Consider the following 26,437-nt stretch of genomic DNA (forward strand, 5'->3'; position numbering starts at 1 on the left):
ATGAAAACATACGTCCACACAAAAACCTGTTCACAAATGTTCACACCAGCTTTACTCACAATAGCCAAATAGTGGAAACAACCTAAATGTCTATCAGCTGATTCCTGCATAATAACATGTGCTATGTCCACGCAATGGAGTATTTGGTGCTCAAGAGAAGTATCTGGTACAGCACGGATGAACCGTGGACACACTGTGATAAATGAATGAAGCCCGCCACAAAACACCACCTATTCTATGATTCCACTTATATAAAATGTGCAGAATAGGCCAAGCTATAGCGATTAAAAGCGATTAGCAGTTAACTTGGGCTGTTGGAAGGAGGGGGCGGTGGATGGAGAAATGGAGGGTCATGGGCAATGGGTCCAGAGTTTATTTTGGGGTGATGAAAAAGTTCGAGATTGTGGTGATGGTTGTACAGCTCTGTGAATATACCTTGGCACTGTACACTTCAAAGGGGCGAATTGTGTGGTATGTGAACTAGATCTCATAAAGCTGTTTATAGAAACAAGAAAAAAGTCATAGTATTCAAGGGAACTTAGGACAGAACAACTACTGAGGTGATTCAAAGGAGAACTTTCTTGGTACCTTTCATGAAAGTGCACGTTAAAAAAAGAAGCAGCGTACACGCTTCTCACGTGTCTGATTTTAATTCTGCGTCAGTTCTCAGGAAAATTTTTGGAGTTTTTCACAAAGACGGCCCCCCACACACACCCAGGAGATACTGGCTGAATGTATGATGGGCAGTCTCCCAGGATATTTGCTTCTGACAGTGCAAGAGAATTTAGGATGGGCATTTAACACATTTTGGAAACAGAGTTTCCAGGGTATAGACAACCCTCCCTTAACAATGGTATAAAGCAACCACTCACAGTTTAGAAGTTGGATAACTTTAATTGTATGTGGTAACAACAAGTATCTCTATATCCAAGAAAACTTAATCCAATTTGGTGCTACAAAAATACAAAAATGTTTGGCTCAAAATTCTCACATCTAATTTAACAATCTATCAGTACATGGAAGAAAAAAAATCCCCATCCAGAATTTCCAGCTACAGATTCGGAATTATTTCCGTCTGTGAGGGAGATGAAAGCAGGAGTAACATTTGAGTCTTGGGGAAAACATAACATTTTGCCTACCGTTTAGATCTAAAAGGCATATATGAAAGCAATGTCCCTGGATCCCACACAGATAGAGGCCACCCCGCAGAGCTTGGTAAAAGGGTCTGAGGACTTCTCCCCACGAGCCTGACAGAAGGCTCCCTGACCCCTTGCCAGCCCTGCTCTATGAGCAAAGACCTTCTCAGTTGTGGCCGCTCTCTTGGATGGGGGTGTTTATTCTGTGTCTTCCACAGCTGATACACAGCTAGACGTAAAGTCATGTTTATTCCCAGATCCAAACAACCAGGATGCTAAGGACATTTTTAAAAAACAGAACTTTTATGGAAGAGAAAAATGAACTAAACGTGAATAACTAAACAATTTAGGATCGGGGACTGACTCTGAAGCACAACTTCAGGGACATACAGTAGGGTCAGCCCAAAGCCAACCTGGCCTCTGCTGACATTTGGAGAGAAGAGAGCAGGCTGCTCTGTCAACTTTGCTCTAGGACTAATGTGTAGAGACAATAAAGGGGACAAGGCTGCTATCTAGTTGCTTGTCTAGACTGGTTGCTTTTCAAACTGGGGTTCTCTGGGACCCTGGGGTCCTGTGATCTGGCCACAGATCGATGGGGGAGAGGGGAGGCCAAGACCCTCTCATCCCCTTGCAACCAAAGTGGCTCTTCTTCAAAATCTGTTTCATGTACTGCAGTTCCGCATGAGATGTTTGAAAACAGGGTTCCAGTGTAATAGACAAATGGAAAAACCTTGATTCAAATTTACTTTCAGGGTAATTACAGAAAGGACCGCTGAGCTGCTTGACCGTTAGATCAAATGATTCCACCATTTTTCTATGATACTACGGTATGGTTATAGCTACGGTGCTGGACCACAATGTTGGATATTTATATTGATGACCTAGGAATATGGAAACATCATAAAGTACATTCTGAATTATCAAAAGCTTAATTTTATTCAGAGAAGTTTTAGTGCCAAGTATATTTTGTTAATTTGTACTTACTTGGAAATGGGGAATTCACAAACTAGAATACTCATGTAATCAGATAATATCCGTCTACACTCTTTCAAGATAAAGAGAATTTATTAGCTTTAAATCACTTATTCTTGTTCTTTTTCTATCCTTCTTACTCTTTTTTTTCTTGTTTTAATTTATTTCTCCACTCCCTTCTCCTTACTATATCTCTTGCTATTTATTTCGAGACAATATCTTTCACTACTAAGTAGCTTGCTAGAAACAGCAATATTTACTGGTAAATATCACGTAAAAATGGTCTTCTGAAATGGCTCTGTGAGCGTGAAGGCATCTACTACAGGGTGTGGCTTATCATTTAATAAATGTATGAAAGCAAGCCATTATTCTCCAATCAAGCAGTATGACACCACCATGGAAGAAAATGAAAAGGCTCTCTCTTTTTCATCCCTGTGAATAAAAAGACAATCAAACCAACACAGACACTGGTGGCAGAGCGAGGCGCAGGAAATTAATGTGAATTTCCTGAATTCTGAAGGAATTAGCTGTCCATCATTTATAAGCAAAAATCAAGGACGCAATTCAAAGGAAAGAACTCATGACGGTTAAAAAAGATAAAATCCTATGCAATTAGGTTACACGTTCCATGATGCCAAACACTTAGAAATGCACTGAGTACAAAGTTTGTGGATACTTCCAGGGTAGAAGAGGCTGCTTGCTCACGAGTCTTTATCTTATATATCATAGTTTTGTACATTGTTTTATATAACAAATTCTTTCTAGCAATTTATCAAAATGTGACCACTACAGTTAAAAGGTAGTGTTGGCAAAAATTTGGATAAAAAAGTATATGAAAAATAATGGCAAAGAAAACAATGTTACAGTGTTTTCACAAAATGTATTCTATAAAATGAATATATGCAAATCCATTTTTACATAGAGTTATATGGCTGAATAATTTTAAGAGCAGGAATCTAAGTATAATAAACAAAATACTCTTTCTAGAATCAATACCACTTCTATCTTGTGACTCCTTATTTCTTTAAATTATTATTTACATAGTCTAGATTTTAGACTGGAGATAGTTATGACAAAGAAAAGTAGACAGAAAAGGAACAAAAGTATTCTTAGACCCACTAAACACACTGAAAGAATGATTGCAAACATAAAATAATACATTTCAGTTTCTAGCACAGAGAACTATATTCAATACCCTGTGATAAACCATAACGGAAAAGAATATGAAAAAGATTGTATATATATACAAATATACATACATATAATATATATTATACATATTATAATGTATATATAATTACATACATATATAATAATATATATATTATAACTTAATCACTTTGCTGTACAGCAGAAATGAATACAACATGGTAAATCAACTATACTTCAATAAAATAAAATTTAAAAAACACATCAGTTTTTTAATGAATAAAAAAATTTAATTTTAATGTTCCCAATTTGCCATCTCAATTAAACTGGAAAATCTGAAAAAAGTCTTTCTACTATGTTTTGAAACATAAATTTAAAGGTATTATTATATTTTCCAAATAATGTATGTTATTATCCTATGATGACACGTCCCTATTCTTCACTGACAGCCATCTGGCAGAGCTCTATCTACATTTGCAAAACCGTTAAATATACCACATATGTCCCTTCATCCAAATGAACCAACAACACAAATGCATCAGCAGGACCCAGCCCCCAGGCAGAGATGCCAACAGGCTGTAACGACCTCTGCGGACAAGTACAAGCCTCACTTGTACTTTCCTCATCCTGCCTCTCACTGGGACCTTTACCTCGGGACACAAAAGGTGAGCAAAAAGGAAGATGGGGACATGCCTCTTCTGTAATTATAAAGGCAACAACAGCACTGTGTTTTAGTGGAATCTGGAACTCTGGAGCTGGAGGGGCTGGCCCCACTGAGCTCTCGGGTCCCCCAGGAGAGGGCCAGGAAGCATTCACACGCTCACTCCTTCACCACTTATTTTAACTGAGCACCTAGGTACACCAGGCACCTGCTACAAGGCAGCCCAAACCTTAAACACAATGTATAACCTGTAAGCAAATCCCCTTGTGATTTTTTTAGACAGAAAACGTCTTCAGGAGAGCAGTTTCCTGGCCAGTGTGAATAGAACAGAATTACCTAGTCTAAACGTGTTATTTTAGGTCTAGTATATATCACAGTGGTTAAAGGCACAAGCTTTGGAGGCAAATAGAACCAAGTTTGATACTTGATTCCCCACATACTATCAGGATGACCTCAGTCAAGTTATTTGATCTTTTAATATAGTTGCCTCATCTATGAAAAGAATATAATTGTACTCATTTTTAGGGTTCTAGTAAAGAGTTAATTAGATAGTAAGTGTACCGGGACGATTCTATTTGCATAAGAGAAAACCCAAATCAAACTGGCTTAAACAATAAGTGGAACTGGTTCGATCACATAACCAAAATGTCCCAAGGTAATAAGGACTTCAGGCATGGGCTGATCAAGGCTCCAACCTCATTTCTCTACGGTTTTCTTGGCTCTCCTCTCCTCTCTGTGTTGGCTGCTCTGTAGGCTGGGTAAGCTCCTGGTCTCAGAAAGCTCCCAGGCTCCACGCCTCCTTGTTCCTCCACAGCCGATGAACAAAGGTCCCACGTTACATCCCATTTTGACTGTCTTGGACCGCACGCTCAACTCTGAGCTAATCACCGTGGCCAGGAAAACGCCACATGCAGTGTGCGCACTCATACACACACACACATGCATGTAGTTAAAAACATATGTACATAAAAACTTAAATATTTATAGAGAGCTGATCATTTTCATCTCCAGGTTGTCAAAGTGAATATTTCAAACTCGTCTTTGCTGAGAAAGAAAACTTGTATTATTTAGCTTTCAAATGGTTCAGACCCCTTCACCTTAAAACCTATAAACTGCATGAAAGACCTGTTGGCTGGAAAAATAATAGTCATTTTAATACTGATTTTGTCTCTACTTTTTTTCTCCCAGATGGAAGAGCTCTGGGAGTGAGAGTATCTGTCACTACTTCAGTGGCAGATGTGTGTCTTGGAAACATGAAATGCACCTGAGCGGTAATTACAGATAACCATGTCTTTTCAAACACAAAGGTGAGCTGCTGGTGCTGGCATAAGACTGTAAAAGAGTGACATTCATAGAATACGTTGGTCACGAAGAATTCGGGAAGCGAAACAAACCCTTGTAAGTTGCCATTCTGGATTCTTTCATCACAGACATTGTATAAACTCTTAAAATCAGTCCTGTGGGCTCCTAAGAAATGTTTTCCACTGTTGTGTGGATGACAATACAGTACCTTCCTACATTTCCATAAAGCTTTAAATCGTTTTCAAAACTCATCTTGCCCCACCAGTGGGCCAGGGATGCCCCCACTGGGCTGGGGGGAAGGCACAAACGTAGATCTCGAGAGGGGGTGGGGGGCTGTGCACGGGCAGCCAGTCACCTAAGTACAAGCATCCTCTGAGAGCAGGGCCACCTTGCTCTCCGTACCTGCTGCATTTGCTAACTGCAGGAGAGACACTGTGAATTCACGAAGCCTATGACTTTGTGTCCAAGGTCCCTTTCCAAATCCTGTTTGCTTCTTCCTCCAGTTTTTCTTTGCTGTTCCAGCCCTGGATGCCAGGCTCTGCCCACTCGTCTCAGGGAGGGCTTGGGCGGCAGGAGGGATGTCTTCGGCTGTTCCCCCAAGAAGGGCCTGAAGATTCCCGGTCCTGTCCTGCCGTGTCCACCAGGTATGGCATAAGCAAGGAATCCGCGACTCCAGTATTTCTGGTACCTCGGCCATCTGCTCCCTACCAGCGCATTGGCGGAATCCTGAATCCTAGCTCCTCTTTAGAAGGAAGATTTCACATGCTTCTGGGTCCCCTACAGGAATGTAGCCTTCACCCCAGGTTCATGTTCTGGAACTTGCCACGCCTTGTGCCTCAGCTACAAACAGGGCAAGGGCACCAGAGTGAGGAGCTCTGTCTAGGATCCCTGCTGGCTGCTCGCTGGCCCTTTCCTCTTGACTGTGTCTAACCCTATGACTCTAATTTAGCCAGAAACAACTTCGGGGAGGCCACAGGTGACACTCCGTCTATTACAGGGCTAGGCGTGTGCTGCTCTCACGCTCGGGGGGTGAGGGCGGCCAGACTCTACAGTTTGCATGTAACTGCTTCCCACATTCTGGTGTTTTTCCCTAAGCGGCCGCCTCAAATCTCCTCAATGCCAGTCCCCCTCCTTCTCAATGCATCTCCCTTTCTGTGTCTGTCCCGCCTGTCCCTGCTCCCTCATGGCCTCTGCTGCTGGCTTCTCCCTGTTTCTTTCACTCATCCTCCCCCTCCTCTTCCCTTCCCTGTTCCCCCCCCCTTCTCTCTCCTCCAGTCCCACTCCTCTATTACCTTTCAAAACTAAGTAGCAGTTTGGTGTTATCAGGGCTCAGAGAGAAGGCTTAGCCACAGGAAATGGAGCCGTCCATTTGTATTAAATTTTCAGAACCTTTCCTTATATTTCAAGCCTTTAGTGAAAAGCATGCATCTGAATTTTCTAGGTTGGAAGGGAAGTTTGATTTAGTAGCCAGGAAAAAGTCCAGTCCTGAAATGTGAGTGCCTCTGCCTGGAACCCTTCACCTTAAGTGGCATTTGTAATTTTTTACTAATGCTTCTGATGTTGTATTTAATAAACCCCCTGATTGCAGCACATCTGGCTGCTGCTGGTATGCAGGACCCCGAGACTGGTGTGCAGGACCCGAGACTGGTGTGCGGGACCATGAGGCCAGCGTGCGGGACCCTGAGGCCGGCGTGCCGGTCCCTGAGACTGGTGTGCGGGACCCGAGACTGGTGTGCGGGGCCCAGTGACGGGCGTGCGGGACCCTGAGGCTGGCGTGCGGGTCCCTGAGGCTGGCGTACAGACTAGAAGCAGTGCTGCAGGAAGCTAGGACTGAGTGTCGTAAACAGACTGCAGTGTAATGGGAAACATGGAGTTGTTGTTTTTAACTAAGTGCCCACCGGGGCCCGTGGACAGGCCATTCCATCTATTCCTGGCTAGATCCCTGCAGGCAGGTATTGTACCAATTTTCAGAGGAGGAAACTGAGCCTCAGGAAGGGTTAGCTGGCCACCTGCCCAAGTCACACAAGTACTAAGTGGCTGAGCAGCGACAGAAACGTGGGGTCTCCTCTGACCCCACCGGCCACTTGTGTCACAGGCAGGAACAACCTAGCTGGCTGTGGTGCAGGTCAGGGTGAGGGGTGAAGCCAAGGCAGGAGAAATAACCACACGTCACTGGCAAAGGCTAATGCCCTGCACAGCCAGCAACCAGCAAGGCACCCCTGTTTCCTGAGCGGGGTCGTCTCAGCCACACTCCCCACGGGGTGGATGGAGCTCCTTCTCAGGGCTGGGGGCTGCTTGGGGCCGGAGACGCCAGGAAGACAAACTGGACCCTGGGCTTTCGGGCACCTGCTCCCGGGGTCCCTGGAGGCCGGCCGGCCTTGTCCTGCTCCTGCCTTGGCCTGGGCCACACGCCCAGGACGGTGGAGTGGAGCACAGCAATCGGCCCGCCAGGTACAGGGTTTGGGGGGCCGCAGGTGGGGCACACTAGGGCCTTCCTACAGGGCAGCAGGCTCACGTGCTCCGTGGGCTGCGAGCCCAGGTGTGGCGCTGGGAGCAGAGGGCGCCCAGCTGGCCGTTGTGTCCCTAAGGAAGGGGCCCGAGGTCCCACACACAGAGGGAATCCTTCAGAGAACCGGGCTCCTCCTGAGAGGAGGGCACTCCACTCCCTCTCCAGGGCACAGTCGTGGGCTGGTAGGCTTTAAAGTGAAATCGCGCATCACAAAACTCAACGTTAGGAAGTCAAAAGCTTTTAAATTTGACTAGAAATTGCTTCAAGATGTCATAAAAGCCATCTTCCTGGAATTAACTCTATTCCTCTGTAAGCACCGGCTTTTAAAATAAAAGCCCCCTTGACTTTTAGCGTTTTTCAGTTTTTAAAAATTGCTAGTATTCAAACATTTTGAAATTTCTGAATTTGCTTTTAAAATGTTGACAGTTTTCACCCTTCGAAGATATTTTCCTGAAAATTTTTTAAGTGAGGAAAATGATTTCTTTGGTTTTTCCATACTTTTTCCTGCAGGTGACACTCTCTCAGCTATACTGTGAATGTAGATGAGACATTCTTTCTATGGAAGATTTTAAATGCCAAACAGCAGACTTGCAGTTTGTGAGCTGCGTATGTGGGCCTACCTCAAGCGGGCGTGAGCTTTTGTAACGGCTTCTTAGTTACTTCACTTCTACAGAGGTTTTAGTTCGCCACAACTAGTCTTAGGTCAAGGCCATTTCTTTCTACTTTTTAACCCTCTAAACGCAAGTCCTACAGATAATCGCCAGGCACACGGTGAATGTTGAGTTAATACCAAAGACGGAAGTTCCGAAAAGACCTCCGCAGACTTCTCACGCGTTGACCCAGAAGGCGCGCACCACAGAGAACACGCGCGCGGGACACAGCAGGGCAAGGGTCCCGACAGCCACCCACAGCTGTCCCTGGACACGGAGCCACCGGAGCCGAGCCTGACGTGTCCCAGACCAGCCACAAGCTGGCTAAAGAAGGTTTCGTGCAAATTCACGCACAGCAACGAGGCGAGGCTCGGAGCTCGCGCAGAGGTGCGGGCGGTGTCCACACGGAGGATGCCCTCAGAGAGGACAGGGGTATCTCCCCAACAGAGGAGGCAGCACGCAGCTCCCGGACCCGGCCTGGCCCCGCGGGATGGTCTGTGATTCAGTGAACTTCCTTAAACCCAGAACTTGACGGAAACGGATGACAGAGCCCAAGCCACCGGGAGGAACTCTTCTAGTGGCTTCTCTGCCCAGCACCCTCCTCTGGAGATGGGGTGTGATGAACACGAACCGCCCTGGCAGGCCCCGACTCTGGCAGCGGGCTCCACGCCACCCTGGGCCACACGGCAATGACTACTCCTGCCCAATTCCCACAGATCTCCCCCGTCCAAATCCAAGTGCCGCAGGCCAGAATCTTCGGAAGAAAGCGATGGCCCTGAATCTAAGCCACGGGTCAGCTCAGAGCCAAGGGGGAGGCTGGGAATGGAAGCAGGTGGATGGGTGTGGGCTGCCATGTGCCTGAGTGGCAGGAGTCACAGGAGGGAGGGCGTGGAGGGGGGCCGCAGATGGAACAGGCTGGGTGGAGGGAAGGAGGGGTCTCACGGAGGGGGACAGGGGCTCTGCGAGCTCACTCAGCTGGGTGGGAAGTGGAGGCATTGGCAAACACCCGTCACCCCGCTGAGCATAAACCCCATCCTCGTGCACATACACAACGACTACAGCCGGTTCATTCTGACAAATCAGTCCCACTTCCTTACACCCACTGCTGGAGTTCCACTGTGACGAACCTCAACAACAAGTCAAAGAAGAAAGTGGGACACGCTGATGGAGGCGTAAGACGGGGCTCTAAGTACCCCAGCTGTCCTGCACGCCGACCCTCCACAGATGGGTTTCAGCATCTTCTGACCAGGTTCAATATTTTTATTCACATCTCTGTCGGGGTGGATTCTGCAAAGTCTTAATTGAGTCACACATCAAAATTCATGCCTTCGGGGGCTTCCCTGGTGGTGCAGTGGTTAAGAATCTGCCCGCCCAAGCAGAGGACACGGGTTCGAGCCCTGGTCCGGGAAGATCCCACACGCCGTGGAGCAACTAAGCCTATGCACCACAATTACTGAGCCTGCACTCTAGAGCCCACAAGCCACAATTACTGAAGCCCACGTGCCGCAACTACTGAGCCCGTGTGCCACAACTACTGAGCCTGTGCTCTAGAGCCCACAAGCCACAACTACTGAAGCCCACATGCCGCAACTACTGAGCCCGTGTGCCACAACTACTGAGCCCGTGAGCCACAACTACTGAGCTCATGTGCCACAACTACTGAAGCCCGCGCACCTAGAGCCCGTGCTCTGCAGCAAGAGAAGCCACCGCAACGAGAAGCCTGCGCACCGCAACGAAGAGTAGCCCCCGCTCAATGCAACTAGAGAAAGCCCACGCACAGCAACGAAGACACAACACAGCCAAAAAGTAAATAAATATATAAATAAATTTATTTTTTAAAAAAAGAGAGAGAATGAAGAAGGGGAATCCTATTAAGAATATAAGTATATATTAAAAAAAATTCACGCCTTCTCTTTTTTGCTGAGGTCTAGAAATACAAAAGTCACACCCAACCTCACGCTGCTTCTTGGGGTTCTCTGGGGCGAAGGCAGGGAGCAGTAATCGCTACCTTGTTCCAGCAGCCCGTCTGCCCTGTTCCCTAAGCTGATTACAAACTAAGCAGGATGCAAGAAGCCGAAGGTGTTCTAAAAGGAAGTGCTCCTTTCTGGTTTTTCTGGTTGTTTTTTCTTTACTTTATCTTCAAAGTCAACCAAACAGAGTCACTGTAGCAAGTCAAAAGGCAAGAGTGTCTGTCCCCTGTGGCCCCCTTGCACGCTCAGCTTGGGGGTCTCGGGGCACACAGAGCCCGCCCAGCCGCCCAGCTCTTGCAGCTCATCTCTGCCGCTGCCCTCCCCCCCTGCACCCCCAGCCTCCCTCCCGTCAAGGCTCTCCAGAGCACCTTCTCCGATCTGCGTTCTACTCACTTTTCAGAATAAGAAGTTTTCTTGATTTTTCATTCTTAGAAAGTCCACACTATATTTTGATTGTCCACACTATATTTTGCATGTTAAATATATATTTGGAGGTTAATATTATATCTAATATAATATTATATTAGATAATATAACTAACTTTCCTTAGTCGTGGAAAGTTTGCAATTATCCCGGGCCAAAAGTGTTACAATTGGGACCTGAATGAGCGATTTCCTAGGTAGTCACTAGGGCATTTCCACCGTAGGCATTCCAAAAGAGAGTCTTTCAAAGTAAATCCCTCCATCCCTTTTCCTTAAAGATCTGACCGCACGTTTTAAGGAGTAAAAGCCACCTCGGGCAGCCTGGTGTGGCCTGGGTGTCCTGACTCAAAGAATGTCATGGCTTACGCTGACTACACAGACACGTCAAAGAGGTCCCGGACTCCAGGTCTGGCTAATATCCACCCGAAAATCCCAAGACTGATGACACGGCACACAAATCACCCAAGTGTGTGAGGCAGATTTTTCAGAGCTTTTCAGTCTTATGCAGAACCTTCTTTTCTTGGGCAACAGGAGGAAACACGCAGGCCAACAAAGTAAACACTCTTCAGATTTGTGTCTTTGAATCTTATTAATTTAACGTAGGAGAGTAGACTAGCCAAAAGAAAAAGCAGTTCTTCTCCCTAAGAAGTCAGATCATTTCTACCAGTTCCTCAGCCCCTGGCTACAGGGCTGACACCAGGAACAGCATGAACCTCTCTGCTTTACAAGAGCTGCTGCTTCCATGAATTATGTTTAAAGTGGCAGCAACATGGATGAGAGCGTCACTCCCAGGAAGCTCAGCGTAGCTACAACCTAGGAAAGCTGGCTCCGTGGTGACAGTACTAACTTGAAACAGATGAGTCCTCAGAAGCGTGAGGGCGAGGAGGCTGGCAGACGAGGAAAAGCCTTCTTCCCCCATAATGTAGTGCAAACCCCCTTCCAGACGGGGTCCAATCAAAGCCAGCTTATTTGTGTGACATCACAGAATGCCAAGGGCGAACTCTTCCCTGACCAGGCGCATTTCACCTTCTAAGCATTTAATAACCTGAGGACACAGCATTATCACGGGGCAATCCCTGTTTTGCAGCTGAGGAGACAGGAGCTCAAAAGCATGAAGTGGCCTGGTGGGGCTGACAGCAGAAGAAGGAAGTGCCCAGGGCCAGCAGAACAGTAGATCCGGGCACATCCAGTGGAGGGAGCGTGGGAGCCCCGGGCCGGGGAAGGGGCCCCAATGCAGGGCGAGGGGGAAAGCACCTGCCTGGCCCACGGGGACAGAATCTTGGGGCTCTTAGCGGGAGGGCGGCCTGCAGACCCTAGGGACCTTTGCAAACCAAAGCTCGTGGAGAAAGATAGGCTGCTGAGTGCTTGCGGTTGGAATCAAGTAGGGCTCTCTGACCAGTGGTGTTCCTGGGACCCCCGTTAAGAGATCTCAAGGAACACATGCAAATTACTACTAATAATAGGTACTGCTCGAGAAAAATTATTCTGGCACTTGTTAAAGACGGTGAGGAAGACTTTATTCAAGGGACCACTGCAGTGGGGCTTGCCGCAGGGGTAAGAGATGGAGCTCGGACCCCACACAAGAAGGACATGTGGGGATCTGCAGCAAGGGGCAGGAGCAGGGCGGTGGGGTAGGGCAGTTCCTTCTAAACTGAGCTGAAGGCAGGTCAGGGTCATCTCATCTCACCTGGGGATGTGGGGATGGGGAACTGGACCAGATATAGAGGGTGATCAAAGGCCGAGGATGGATCGGGGTGCTCTCTAAATCAACTCAGCAGAATTCTTGCTAAACCGGGTTTTGCAAGCCCAGCAAGGATGACACAGAAGCCCAAGGTCCGGCCGAGGTGAAAAGAGGGGCCGGAGAGCCAGGCTAAAGTTTGAGGGAGGAGAGCTTTGTCAGTGCGCATCTCGGTGGTTCCAAACACTGGCTCTTGCCCACTTGGTGATCAACCACAGTGATGCGGCCACTGCAGTCACCCCCATAGCCCGGGGGGCAGGTTCCCAGGTTTAAGTATAGCCGCACCGCCATTACGTCTCCTTAGCCAGCTCACCAGCAGGGAAGGCTTCCTACACAGCTGCAAATCAGACACGATGAACAATATTTTATACTGAATACATTTGTGTCTGAGCCATTTGCCTGATTAAATCACATTGTAGCTTAACAAACTATTTGTTGATAATTCCTACTTGAGTTTAATTTAATAGCTTTTACCAGTGAAAATATATCAGCAAACATATGACGCTGGGGGAAAAATACAACACAACAGAGCCCAGCGCCATCAGAAGTAAAGGCAGAGCATTCTAGAGAATGCTTTCAGTGCTGCACCGGCTTTACTTACTTAACAAGCACAGAAGCTTGGACCAAAGATGAAGAGCATTTCTGGCTAAACTGCTGGTTACCAACTGGATTTCATACAGAACAAGCTCACCCCCAGTCTCCCTACATTTGGAAGGAGCGCTCCCCACTGGAGCCCTGCACTGACTAATCCCCGGCTCACAAGGCTCACTCTTCACCTGCTGCCCAAGCCCCTGCTCTCTCCCTGCCTCAGGGTTCCGACGCCTCCTACCCACTTATAAACTTGACACATCTAGGAAATCGCCCACCCAGCGTGCAAGAAACAGAGCGAAATCCTGGGTAAGCAGCAAGTCAGATGATGTGGACATCAGATATTCCAGTTTTCACTTAGTGTGATTTCAGTTTATTCTTGTACTTCGGAATGCATGAAAAATATACATAAAGGGTCTTTGCTGCATCGGGGTGTGTGGTGGAAGAGTCTCAGAATGAATAGGTCAAAGAGGTGGAGAGAAAAAAGGGTGAATCTATGAAACAGACTCACAGACAGAGAGAACAGGCTTGTGGTTGCCAAGGGGGAAGGGGTGAGGGAGGGATGGATTGGGAGTTTGGGATTAGCAGATGCAAACGATTATATATAGAATGGATAAACAACGAAGTCCAACTGCAGAGCACAGGGAACTATATTCAATATCCTGGGATAAACCATAATGGAAAAGAACATGAAAAAGAATGTATATATGTGTATAACTGAATCACTTTGCTGTACAGCAGAAATTAACACAACAATGTAAATCAACTATACTTGAATAAAATAAATTTTTTAAAAAAGGGGTGAAGTATGGGCTTCCCTGGTGGCGCAGTTGTTGGGAGTCCGCCTGCCGATGCAGGGGACACGGGTTCGTGCCCCGGTCCAGGAGGATCCCACATGCCGCGGAGTGGCTGGGCCCGTGAGCCATGGCCGCTGAGCCTGCGCGTCCGGAGCCTGTGCTCCGCAACGGGAGAGGCCACAGCGGTGAGAGGCCCGCGTACCGCAAAAAAAAAAAAGGGGGGTGAAGTAATATTTTGGGTTGTCTTTTCACATATTTTTAAATAAGAAACAGTACTTTCGGGAGCTTTCTTGGATGTTAAGGAGAGAAAAGTATGTAATGAAATTGCAAAGATAAGGCAGACCACAAATAAGGAATTAAGTCTAGTGTCTTCAAAACAGAACAAAGCATAAATAGGCAAAACAACAAGCAAGTTAAGTATTCACTAAAATGGACTATTTCTTGTGGTCTTCTCTGACTTTTTGGTGTTGTTATTGCTATCCAAAAGCCCAGCAAAATCAGGATTAACACAGAATTTCTTCGGGTGCATTTATTGAAATTACCTGTAAATTATTTTTAATTAGAAATGGTTTTCCTGGAAACCTCCCAATATCAAGAAGAGTTTACCAGTGAAGGACCAAGAATAAGCTTGAATGTTTAACTTTCCAGGAAGTTTTCTTTCTTTTTCTTTTTTTCATGACCGGAGCCAACACGGCTCTATTTACTAAGAGTCCCTTAACATTTAATTTATTAGGATACCATGCTTCCTTTAAAAAGGGGTAAGCAATTAAAATATACTCATGTGTGCACATGTGCACATAGATAATGCTTGATTATCTGTGAGCGTTGGAAATTGGAACAGATTGACAATTCATGTAATCAGACCATTGAACTCCAATGATGCCAATAATTTCACAGGACTTACACCCTACATAGCAGGCTTCCATTTACGTGTTTGCCTCTCTCTCTCACTAGATGTTAAGTTCACTGAGGGCAGGGATCAGACCTTTATATCTCAACTGCTTTGCACAATGCACACGGTATACACTAAAAAGTCTGAGTATGTAGATAATTGAGCTAATAAATAAATGAAATTCTTCTCCACTCAACAGTTTACCACTATCAATACCCCAGAGAGAGGACTTATCTTTTGTCCTTCTCACTCACCCCCAGCTGTCTTTCAGTAAAAATGTCAAAACCAGATGAAATGATAGGTAAACAAAGAGAACCAACTTCCCGTCTTTGGTGATAACCTCAAGCAAAATAACTATTCCCTAAATGAACCGACACTGAGTCTTGATACGTTTAGCAGATTGGTAGATAAATCTTACCCCGAGTAAACAATATCACTTTTCACTAACTGAAACCCAATATTTCCTCCCAAGCCCTTCCTGGCCAACCTCTCTCAACCTTCCCCAGCCCCAAGGCTAGGCTTTGGAGTCGGCTCACACTTTGGAGGTTTTCCTGGGCTACTGAAGGATGAGCAGGCAGGCTTCCTCCCCAAAGCTCTGCGAAGTCCGGACGTTGACGCTGGGGCAGGTCCTGACTCTAGAAGCAGCCTGAGCTCTGGGTGCCGCGGCTCCAGGACCTGCACTGTAATGCATTCTCGGATCCCAGGGTGACAGGCAAGATAAGGAAAAGGACTATCACCATCCCAGCCAGATGACGGACTGGGGCTGTCATCTTAGCAAATGGGGCCAGTCCTATCGAATGAAACAGGCTGGAATCCAGCCTGGGAGGATTGATCTCTGCCTATTCTTCCCCAAGGCACTCAGCAAGGGCGCCTCAACGATTAATTAATTACCAGGCTGGGAGACAGCACAAGCCATGGGCTCCGCAGGCCGTAGGGGCAACCTCAGCTTCAGACAGAACCAGCAGACACTGAACAACATGAAAAATATCAGTGAACCCGGGAAATATTTTATCAATATCCATAGCTAACAATGATTGATTATTGATTTTATCACCCAGACTCCGCATTAAGCCTTTACATATGGTGGCTCATACCCCTCATACTAACCCCAAGAGGCAGGAACTACTACCATCCCCATTTCACAGTGGAGAAAAATGAGGCTTAGGGAGCTTAAGGAACTGCCCTGCTGTGAGAGGTAAAAGTGAGAATCCAATTTTAGTAAATCTGATGCAAAGCCCAAATTCACCTGGAACTTTCTAACTTCCAGAAAAGGTTTTCTAGAATAACTTTAGGTTATGAAGCACATTCCAAAATATCCCCTAGAGTCGTTTTCTTTTAAAACTTGTAACAGCCTTCATTCATGCATCATCTAATACTTGGTAAACTCCAATAACCACGCAACCTGAAATGGCTAAAATTAATAATAAACAGTACATGTGCTCTTATAGTAAAGAACTCCCTGTCAAACACTTTAGGAGCATAAGCAAGTCATTTTGCTTCCCTGGGCCCCACTTTCTCATCTATGAAATGGACAGTTAGATGAAGCAATGGTTACACCTTCTAGAGGTACTATGGCTCTCAGGCAATGTTGTCAATGACCTGATATCAGAGCTTTCTCGGGGGTGAGGGTCTGGCAGACGCTGAGCCCTAAAACCATTCTAGTCCATGCGCAAAGAAATCTGTGCAAGACATCCAAGTTGCCTTTAGAAACCCCCAAAATCATCCTTGTCAGAGTCCAAGGTCTAGCCGTCTCAGCTGCTGCAATGCTGATACACTGTAAAAACATTTAAGCTGTAATTCATAAACTGATTCCAAATCTGATCAAACAACCTGGCTTCTCTGGTGGTTAGAGTTGACCAAATGCTGAGTTCTAGATCAGAGAGTCAAGTCAAATTTAAAAGCAAGTGTGAAACACTAAGCCTCTCCCTAAAAGCCTTTTTGACAAAGATGATACTGTTTCAACCTTAAAGTAAGTACTGTTACTTTCCTGTTAATATCACTAGATTTTGAAAGTAAACAAAAATTTTCAAAGTCTCTGTGTATATTTTAAAATATAAACTTCACAGAAAGAGTTTAAAAATAACCACGATTCTTTTTACAAAATGAGTTATCTTTTTCATTAGTCCAAACAGAGGACTACATACATATCCCTGTTAAGTACTTTATATGTCCTACTTCTCAACCTCAAATGATTGACAAACCTGCCTCCTAATTTTCACAATTTTTGGTGAGTGCTTCTTCGTCTATAATCTGCTCTGACTATACAAACGAATAGACAGGCTTCTTTGGGAAATGATGGAAGGTAGCCGGGCAGGAACATGGAATTTACTGGACTGAAGCACTGGTCAGTCAGTCACTGATTCGATCCCCCACTAGGTGGAGGCACCATGAGGCCAGGGCTGCTCCATCTTATATTTTTTGGACCTACAATGCCCAGAAAAGAGCTGCACACATAGGAGGGTCTCAGTAAACACTTGCAGAGTGAATTAGTTGTTCGGTTTTCAGCATGATTCTCAGGTTTTGTTCTCAGGGTTTTTCCTCCCTAGCAGTAGGATGGGGAGAGTAACACATGTCTACCTGGATTTTCACAAGTATCAACTGCAAGCATCTGCAAAGAACAGAGCGCTGTTATCAGTGCTGGGCATCTTTATCAGACCTTCTGCCCAGCCCCCAGCACAGGCACCTGGGTCAGACAAAGTGCTCACTGACCACATGCTGACAGACTACATTTCTTCCTCGTCGGCTTGACCTTCTGCATAGTTGATGGTTCATTTATAGTTTTATTTTGTATACAGAAATTTTATTTTCACATTGAAGCAACATCGTTTCTAAGCAACACTTGGTTCCTATTATATATTTTTTTGAGGCGCTTCCACAACCCGGTTCTCCTTGCCGAACCAGAACACCAGAGGTGAGTATATCGTGCCGAGAGGACTCCTGACCCCACGGCTTTGCCAGTGTTTATGCCCCTCTTCTTAAACGACTCCGGGACTCTACTGCCTCGCCTTGACAAGGACAATAAGTGGAAGGAGACAAGGCGCTGAATAATAAACTTGGCATTCCCATGAATAAGGACATACTAGGTATAAAGGTGAATACTCTCCTGAGTTTCTATTCTTGTCCACTTTCGTTTTTTGAGTGCCTGAGACCCAGGAAAATGACTTATCTCAATGAACTTATGCTTCATCTCTGTCAGCATGAGGTTTAAAGCAAGCCCTCCTCCACAATTTAATGAATAGCTGCATTTGTTTGAAAGATATGTTTTACCCTCAGAAACCTAACCTAGTTCTTAAAATTCTGATTTAGTGATATCATAACAGAAACTTTTAAAACAAGTAATTCCCTGTTGCTTTCATGTCTATTCCTGAGCTTTCCCTAAAGCCCTCTTAATTGTTGCAGAACCCATGCCTGTATCTAATATCATGGCAGCCAGGACAAAGAAACTCAAGATGAAAAATGTGACATTGTTCCAATTGATTTGACTTCGTTAGAAAAAAACACATCAAAACCTCCATAGGTGCCAGCCTTGTGGCACAGGCGAGAGCGATGTCAAAAGAAATCTCTAGGCTGTGTCATCACCTCCCACCCCCTCCCCCCAAACCCCACAATGTCTTTTTCTTTTTTTTTTTTTACTTAAACATGCTTCACAGTTAGGTCATCTATAGATTCAACCATGTACTCTGGACAGTGGGATGAAGAGAATAAGATGTGATTGTTGAAATACAAAACGCATTAGAGAGCCGTCCACAGATGACTTGGAAACCTGAACGTGACATGATGCAGGACCCGAGGAAAGGACACTTATTTTCAGGGTCCTCTGGCTTTCGGGACGAATCTACATCAAACCCCGAGCTGCAGAGATACTGCCTCAGGCACTTTACTACTGAGCACCGTTTCAGACTGGTCCAAGTAAATTGTGTTGCTGCCTTTTTTTAAAAAAGAAAAAATCCCTTTTTGTCAATTCTACACTGATTTCAAATACACGAACAATCTACACTACATGGTAGTATTTGTGTGGCTCTGGGTCAAAAGGCAAAATAAACCCGATCAACACCAGCCTAGGGTGGGGCTAGGCAGGTTCTGTACTTGGGACTTCTGAGGTGCCACAGCGAGCGACACGGGCTGAAAAGCCCTCCCCACCCGGAGCACCCCTGTGGGCACCCAGGGTGACTACCCCAAACCCTGCGCAGAGCGTGTAACAAAATTAGTTAGAAATTCAATGGGGGCAAAGTTTAGTCCCGGTTGAGGACCCGAGGACCGGTCCAGTTATCAGTAAGTCCCAACAATAACGTTCGGTTTTAGGAAAACCGGACCAGCTTTCAACTTTAACTCCCTGACATGGATCTCAGGGTGACCGTGCATGTGACAATAGGAAAGGGCTTGGGATGGATGGCCCCAAGACCCGCAGCATCCTCCAGGGCGCGGCGGGGACCTGGGTACCTGCGCGCTCAGAGGCTAGGGCATTTACCTCGAGTCGGCTAAGACTGGAGCTCTTGGAGCGCGACTTCTTGCGCAGGTACACGGAGAAGAACCTGCGCACGGTGAACTTCTTCATGCTCAGCTCCATCGCCCGGCGCCCAGCCGCGAGGAGCCGCAGGGCCGGAGGACGCGCATCCCCGGCGCATCCCAGGCGCGCGGGGTTAGGTCCGTCTGCGGGCGCGAGCGGTCGGGAAGCCCGGCGCAGCGGCCATCGGCACGGGGCGCGGGCTGCGGGCACAAAGGGCAGGCCGAGCCGGCCACGGCGGCCGGGGGCCCAGCGCTCCCTCCTCCTCCTCCTCCTCCTCCTCCTCCTGCCGCCTGCGAGGACCAGCCCCGGGCAGCCCCGCCCCGTCCCGCCCCCAGCCACTACTGCCAATCAGCACCTGCCGCCCCGCCCGGCCCTCCGCCACTACCGCCAATCAGAGTCCGCCGCCCCAGGCTCTCCCTCCCCCTCCCTCTCCCCCTCCTCCTCCTCCTCCTCCTCCTCAGGCCCAGGGAGGAGCCGGCCCCCGCCACTACCGCCAATCAGAGCCCGCCGGCGCGCCCAGCCACGCCCACCTCCTCCTTCTCAGCCACTACCACCAATCAGCGCCCACCGCCCTACAGCCCCAGGCTCTCACTTCTCCTCCCCACCCCCCCACCCCCCCACCCCGCCTCCAAGTACTCGCCCTCTCCGGCTCTGCCCCGCCCACCACCCCTCCGCCAATCAGCGCCCTCAGAGGCGCATGCCTGATGAGCCCGAGGAGGACTGCTGCGCCGCGCGGGGCGGGCGGTGAGGCAGCTCAGCTGCGCCTGTCGCTTGCTCTCTGTTCTACTTCGTTGGCCTGTTGGGCTTTTTTCTAGCTTGGGGTGTCATGTTTTCTTTCCTTAAAGCACCCATATACAGACTTTGGAATCATGCTCTTCTGTGCCGTACAAAACTTTAATTGCTGATTAGCAAACACTTCTAGAACCTGGAACAAAAGGGTGGAGGGGTGCACCATGAGCCTGCACATGTGCGCTCTGCACCTCTCCTCGCCCCTTGGCCCCTGCGGCCCTCTTCTTGAGCCCGTCCCCGCGGCCCGGGCGCCCGGCCTGGGGGTCCGCCAGTCCTTGCCCGGGTGATGAAAGGATCCCCACGCAGCCCTGGACGCCGGCAGCCAGCTGGGGAAGCCTCCCAGGGCAGTGTTTGGAGAACAAAGACACATCCGTTCTCCATGACCTCCGACTCCATGTATAGAAAATTATCCAAACGGATGATTATCAGGGCCCAAACACAGAGTGTCCTGAGTCAGGGCTCTCAGAAACCAGCTGCAGGGCTGCAGGGGATTTGCCTTAAAGGGGAACACCCTTTGTTTTTCTTTTTTTCCTAGAAATGCTCACCAGAGGGCTGTAGGCAGTTCCAGATTTGTGAGCTTAGGACTCGGTGCAGCCTTTTGTTTTCCTCTTGTGCACTGTACACGTATTTTTATGTTTAAAACAGGGCCAAACAATCTCATTAGCATACTGCCACCAGCCCCTGAAAAGTCCAGAAGCGTTCTTGCACCCGCTGCTGTGTGCCAAGTACCGCTTTGCTAGGCAGATTGTGAAAAATCTACATGTCACATCATCCCTTGGCTTAATCAAAGGTCGCATTAATACTTGTGTCAGGCTATCTTTGCTGAAGTGTGTAAAGGCAGCGGATGCTCCCAGATAAGAACTGGTCAGCTCGTGCTGCATCTGGGTCAAGAGGTGAGGTCAGATAGTCTCCCCGGGGTTCAGTGGTGGTAAAAGCACAGTTTGGCATCACGACGCTGGCACTGGCACTTCCTTGCTTGATGAGCTTCAGCACACTTGCATGTTCTGTGTTCCCACTGTGCATCCCCAAGATGAAAATATGCCCCAAACCGGTTCCTGCTTCCCGCAAGGATTCTTCTGCTGGAGGGCCATTATCCCTACGCTGGGAATGAGCTTCTTGCCACCCTGGGTCTCCCGCCACCACCACTCAGGTATCCCAGCTCTAAGCAAACAAAGACACGCCAGGGCTGTGCCACGTTGCTTCTCTGGAAAAGACAGCAGCTGACGGACATGAGACATCGGGCTGGTCACCTGCTCCAAGAATGAGGAAGAAGCCGGCTGTGAGTAGATGGTACAACTAGTCAGAGACAGGAGTATGGTTTGTCAATGATGCTAGCTCAGGGGCACCCTGCTCAGAGCAATAGCCTTGGGGCAGGCTTGCGTTTTACCAACAAGAGCATTTTGAGACTTCCCTGGTGGTCCAGTGGTTAAGACTCCACACTCCCAATGCAGGGGGCCTGGGTTTGATCCCTGGTCAGGGAACTAGATCCCGCATGCCGCAACTAAGAGCCCATATGCTGCAACGAAGACTCGGTGCGGCCAAATAAGTAAATAAATAAATTTTTTTTTTTTTAAAAGAGCATTTTGACCTGGTGTAACAGGACTGGGAAGGCAGGGTCTTATGGGACATCCACGATCCCTCACAGCTGAGTGCTACAAAATGGCTCTACTGAACTTGGACATCTCAAAAGAAAAGAAAAAGCAGCTTCCATATTTCAACTGAGAAATTCATTTCATTGCTAGAACAAGTCTGTTTGCCCTTCTGCCAGTAAAACAGAGGTATATCAAAGTCTCTGGCAATCATTTACCACCAAACCCTCCAGACCACCAAATCTGGGGTAGGTATCAGGGCCCACTTTAACTTGGGTCCAAATGATCCCTAGCAAATTTTGGGAAAGAAAAAGTGAGCTTAATAAAGGCTGGGCTGGTGCCCAGATGATGGGGTGGGGAAGCTTGGAGAGAAGACCAAAAGCTCAGCAGACACCTGATCATCTTGAGTTTCTCCCTGACTTAAGCACGATCGGTCTGGGACTGAATTCCATGGCTAATGCTGCTTCCAAGAGAGGACCAGACTGGCTGGTGTGCATTCGATTCAGTTGAACACACGATGATGAAGCTCCTCTGAGCACCTGGCCCAGTGCTTGGCCCAGGGGAAACGGACGTGATTATGACACGGCTCCTGACCTCCAGAAGTTCACGGCCGTGTGTTAGAGAAGGAAAGTGAATAGACAAATCGGATGCAGGTTTTACATAATGTGAAAGAAACATGTAAGAAAATGCTACAAGAACAGAGATAAATGAGGAGCGAATCCTAACTGGAGAAGCCGAGGAGGCGGCATTTGGGGTGAGCTCCGCGGACAAGGACGCGGGTCCTGGACAGACAGAGGGGACGCGGTCCCCAGCTGCGGAAGAACAAGATTATTGAGAACTTGGAACAAACAGAATTTCATGATTGATGAACGGAAAGTAAAGTTCCAACCAAGTCCCCGATACACAAGAGGTTAATGATTTCAGAATTCCAAGGATGATAACCGACAGCCTTCCAAAGCCCTGGAGCTGCCCCTTCTCTGAGAACACAGGACGCCCTGGGCAGGAAGGGGAGGGAGGCTTTTGTCAGCAAGGTGACTGGCAAAATCTGTGCCATTCCACCTTCCCTTCCCTCCACCCAAAGGACTTTCCGGGGTTGGGGGGATGCCCCCACCTTTATTTCAAGCCCCACCATGACAGCTGTGATGTGCTGGGGCCTGGCTTCTAAAGGAGGGAGCAGGGCGGCCATGGCCCCGGGGAGGCACCAGGAGGGACTGCTCACGGAGTGGCCTGCGTTCCCAGGGCTTGTGGGGAAAAGGATATACCAATGTCTCCGACAGATGAGACGTGGCCGTGCAGGGGACGGGCACGTTTGGAGGTCCATGAGGCCCTGCCCGGCACCAGGCCCAAGGCTGAGGGAAGAATTCTAAGTAACCCCCCAAATGAAAGGCGCTGTCCTGTAAGTGGGCTGCAGCTGGGGAGGGAGGGCACGGGGGGAGGGTCTCCAGCCACAATAACCTCGCAAGAAGACGAGACAGCTGACCATGAGAGAAGGGGTCAGCTGGTCCAGGAGCAGTCTAAGTACGTCTTCATCTCTCCTCTCCTCCCACTCTGACCCTGAAAAGGATGCTGCAGGCTTCCAGGGTGATGGAAATTCAAGCTGGGCAAAGAGAATGTCTGAGTTTGATCAGTCCTAGGACTGGAAACACTAACTTCCTGATCAAGTTTAAAACCTAAAGTGAACGCAGTTGTCTCTTGTTCAAGAAAGGGAAGGAAAGCCGTCGAAATTGCCAGTGTCCTTTCACTGTCCACTCTTCCGACAAAGAGTGGAAGGTGTGTGATGATCCAAGCACAAGCCAGGTTTGTGCAACAAACCAGTTACGATGGAAGTGGTCAGTGCGGAGTCGAGAATGCCGTCCAGGGTTGCAACCTGGAGATTCAAATTTAACCCTCAAGGGCCACAGAGGTCAGACGCCCAGCCACGCAGGGTGGGGTGGCAGGGAAGGGAAAGAGCACAGCCAGCCCTGACACAGGCCTGTGGACCTAATTCACTTTCCATGTAACCAAAAACAACAACGAAAACTCAAGTTGAGAACTTAAAGTGGTCTCAGCTGGTTCTGAGCCCAGGTGCCCAGCAGAAACACACAGAAATGCTCTCTAGAGAAATCCACATTAAACCTAGGATTCAAAGAATTCCTCGCACACAGTTACCAGGAGCACAAGCTCACAGCCACTGAACGCACAGTTCACAAGGACACGGGGTATCGGCAAAGCCAGCAAGACAACCGACTACAGAATCAGACGCGTGGACTTCAGCTGCTGGACTTAGCGACGTCGAATGGAAAATTATCAAATCTAACATGTTTTAAGGAAATAAAAGGAAAAAATGAAAATGCGACGAACGAACAAGAGACCGTAAAAATGAATAAAATACTTCTGGAAATGAAACGATGTAGTCCTGGACACGGACCAGATGTAGCTGAACGTAAATGTCCTCTTTGTTAAAGAGCAAATACGATATAGCTGTGGCTCGGGGAGCGATATCTAAAAACGTACAGTGGTAAGAAGCATCGCATCGTGGAACGTACGTCAGAAAGTGAAACATCTTGAATTAAATTTCTACCCACTGTTCCGATTATGACTTCACCTTTGCCAAAATCCTCCGAGCCTTTAGAACTGGGGGTGACTTTGTCAAGGGGACATTTGGCAATGTCTGGAGACGTTTTGGGTTGTCACAACTGGGGGTGACAGGAAGGATGCTGCTGGCATCTAGTGGGCAGAGGCCAGGGATGCTGACGAATCTCCACAGTGCACAGGTCATGCCCACCAAGAACGATCCCATCCAAAACACGTCAGCGCTGAGGTCCAGAAAGCCCACACTGTGTGATGAAGGGGGAGCGGGGGAGGGGAGGGGGGAGGGGAGAAACCTGTCTACTTTCCCCTCAAGGTTGTCACCTACAAAACTGGCAACTCCACACAGTAAACCAGTATGAGGAAGTGCTCTGTAAATTGTAAAGTGCTCAACAAAGATGCTACTTGTTAAAATCCTGGAGTTTCACACAGAAAAACCAATGACATGCCTGGGAAAGGAGTAGATCCCCCTTTTCTAGAATTTTAACCTGAACGCTCTCTCCGTTAAACTCTATTGTCCTGTGCAGGGCACGGCCAGTCACCCCACCGCCTGAACCAGAAGATGAGAAATAGCCACTCTGTCACTCCTTCATTCCGTATGTGTAACGACCCAGACTTGTGACACTTTCTAAGTAGCGTTCCTGTCTCCCTTCCTTCCAGCCCGCATCAGTAACCATTGGTGCAGGAATATAGTAACTCCTGGCTCAATGCTGCCCCCACCCCCGACCCGCCCCGGCAACCCGTCTGCAATCCCACTACCAAAGCAATCTGTTTAGAAGCAAACAGCACGCCATAGCTCCAGCGTCTGCAGGAATGAGGTGCGACCCCAGAGCCAGGAGGCCGTGTTCTCCTCCATCACGGCGCCCTCCCCTCCTGGGCCCGCTGCACGGACACCTGTGTCAACAGGAACGTCCAGCCTCCACTGCGCTGTGGCCACTGCCTGGACGTCCTTCCCACCCGCTTTCCCACCTTCTTCAAGATTCGCTATTGTTGCTGGGAAGCCTAATGGAATCCCCGCACCCGCAGGCTGTGCTAGGGAGTCCTCCCCTGGGGTCCTTGTTTTACTTACTACGTTGGGTTACGACTCCTGGCTTCTGCGTGTCTCTTACCCACCTGGAAGCACTCGGGATGGCCACTGTCTAGAGCAAGCACTCCGTGCGTGCTGGCTTAAAGGGATTCTGTGGTGACTGTTATCAGGGATTTGTTGGTTATGAAGATCTGGGCCTACATTATTATTCCATCTCCGTAACACACTGGGAACTCCATGAAACAGACACAGTGAACCCCATCTTATGAGGTGGAGAAACTGAGGCCCAGGGAGGTGAACCAACCGTCTAAACTGACACAACAAGAGAAGAATTCAGACAAGGTCTGCATATCCAGGACCTCACAGATTCACAGTGTATCAAGCAATAGTGGCTGGGCACCGAAAGAAAGCACTAGAAGGGGTGGCAACCAAGGGGTGACAGGCTGGGGTCCTCATTTCCCTGGACAACTGCACTTGCCCAGGAAGTGCCCCTGGGGCCAAGGGTCTGCCATCAGAGCATCTCACAGACAGAAGTCCGGGTGGCAGCCGCCAGCGGCTCCATTACGGCCTAGGGGACAGGCAGCGTGAGTGCCTCTGGGAGCAGAAGGCCTAGGTTTCCTCGTGGAAACTGCTTACTCAGCATGCGGTGGAGGGACGCCAAGGCGAGGCGCCTGACCACGCGCCCGTGCCGCGGTAGGACACTTGAAAACATTAATGCCGGTGCTCTCACTTGGCCTTTTCTAATTATCAGTGTTTTAAAGGGGGGAGGGGCAAAACCCCACAGTCTGTCGGCGGGAGGCGACAGCATCCGTAGGACTTCCGGGTTTGAGCTTCACTATTGTTTACATATTGTTACAGGTTGGGTTGGGTCCCCTCTAAAAGCACGTTAGAACCCTGACCCCCAGGACCTCAGAATGTGGCCTTATTTGAAAATAGGGTCATTGCAGACACAGTAAGATGAGGTCACGCTGGAGTGGGGCGGGCTTCATCCAGCGAGACTGGTGTCCTTGTACGAAGGCCACATGAAGGCGGACAGTGGAGGAGGCTACGTGCACGGAGGCAGAGAAGGGGGGGATGCAGGCGTGGCCAGAAGCTAGAAGAGGCAGGAAAGATTCCCTACAGGTTTCAGAGGACCAGCGGCCCCCCGATGCCTTGATCTTGGACTTGTGGC

At 48.2% G+C, this 26,437-nt stretch overlaps 1 protein-coding gene across 8 annotated transcripts in view; it reads right to left on the reverse strand.

The window, feature by feature from the left end:
- The window catches only part of RPS6KA2 (ribosomal protein S6 kinase A2), a 382,062-nt gene that overhangs the window by 139,460 nt on the left and 216,165 nt on the right, over positions 1 to 26,437 (reverse strand). The window contains exon 1 of one of the 8 annotated variants that reach the window (XM_029223882.1): positions 19,255 to 19,565. The exons of the other annotated variants lie outside the window; for them this stretch is intronic. Coding sequence (XP_029079715.1) covers positions 19,255 to 19,353 — 99 coding nt within the window. The 5' untranslated portion in view covers positions 19,354 to 19,565. Of the gene's footprint in view, positions 1 to 19,254; positions 19,566 to 26,437 lie in introns of those variants that run through there. 8 annotated transcript variants of the gene reach the window in all.

The sequence above is a fragment of the Monodon monoceros genome, unplaced genomic scaffold (genome assembly GCF_005190385.1).
Source record: "Monodon monoceros isolate NGI ecotype Baffin Bay Population unplaced genomic scaffold, NGI_Narwhal_1 Super_Scaffold_15, whole genome shotgun sequence".
Classification (NCBI taxonomy): Eukaryota; Metazoa; Chordata; class Mammalia; order Artiodactyla; family Monodontidae; genus Monodon; species Monodon monoceros.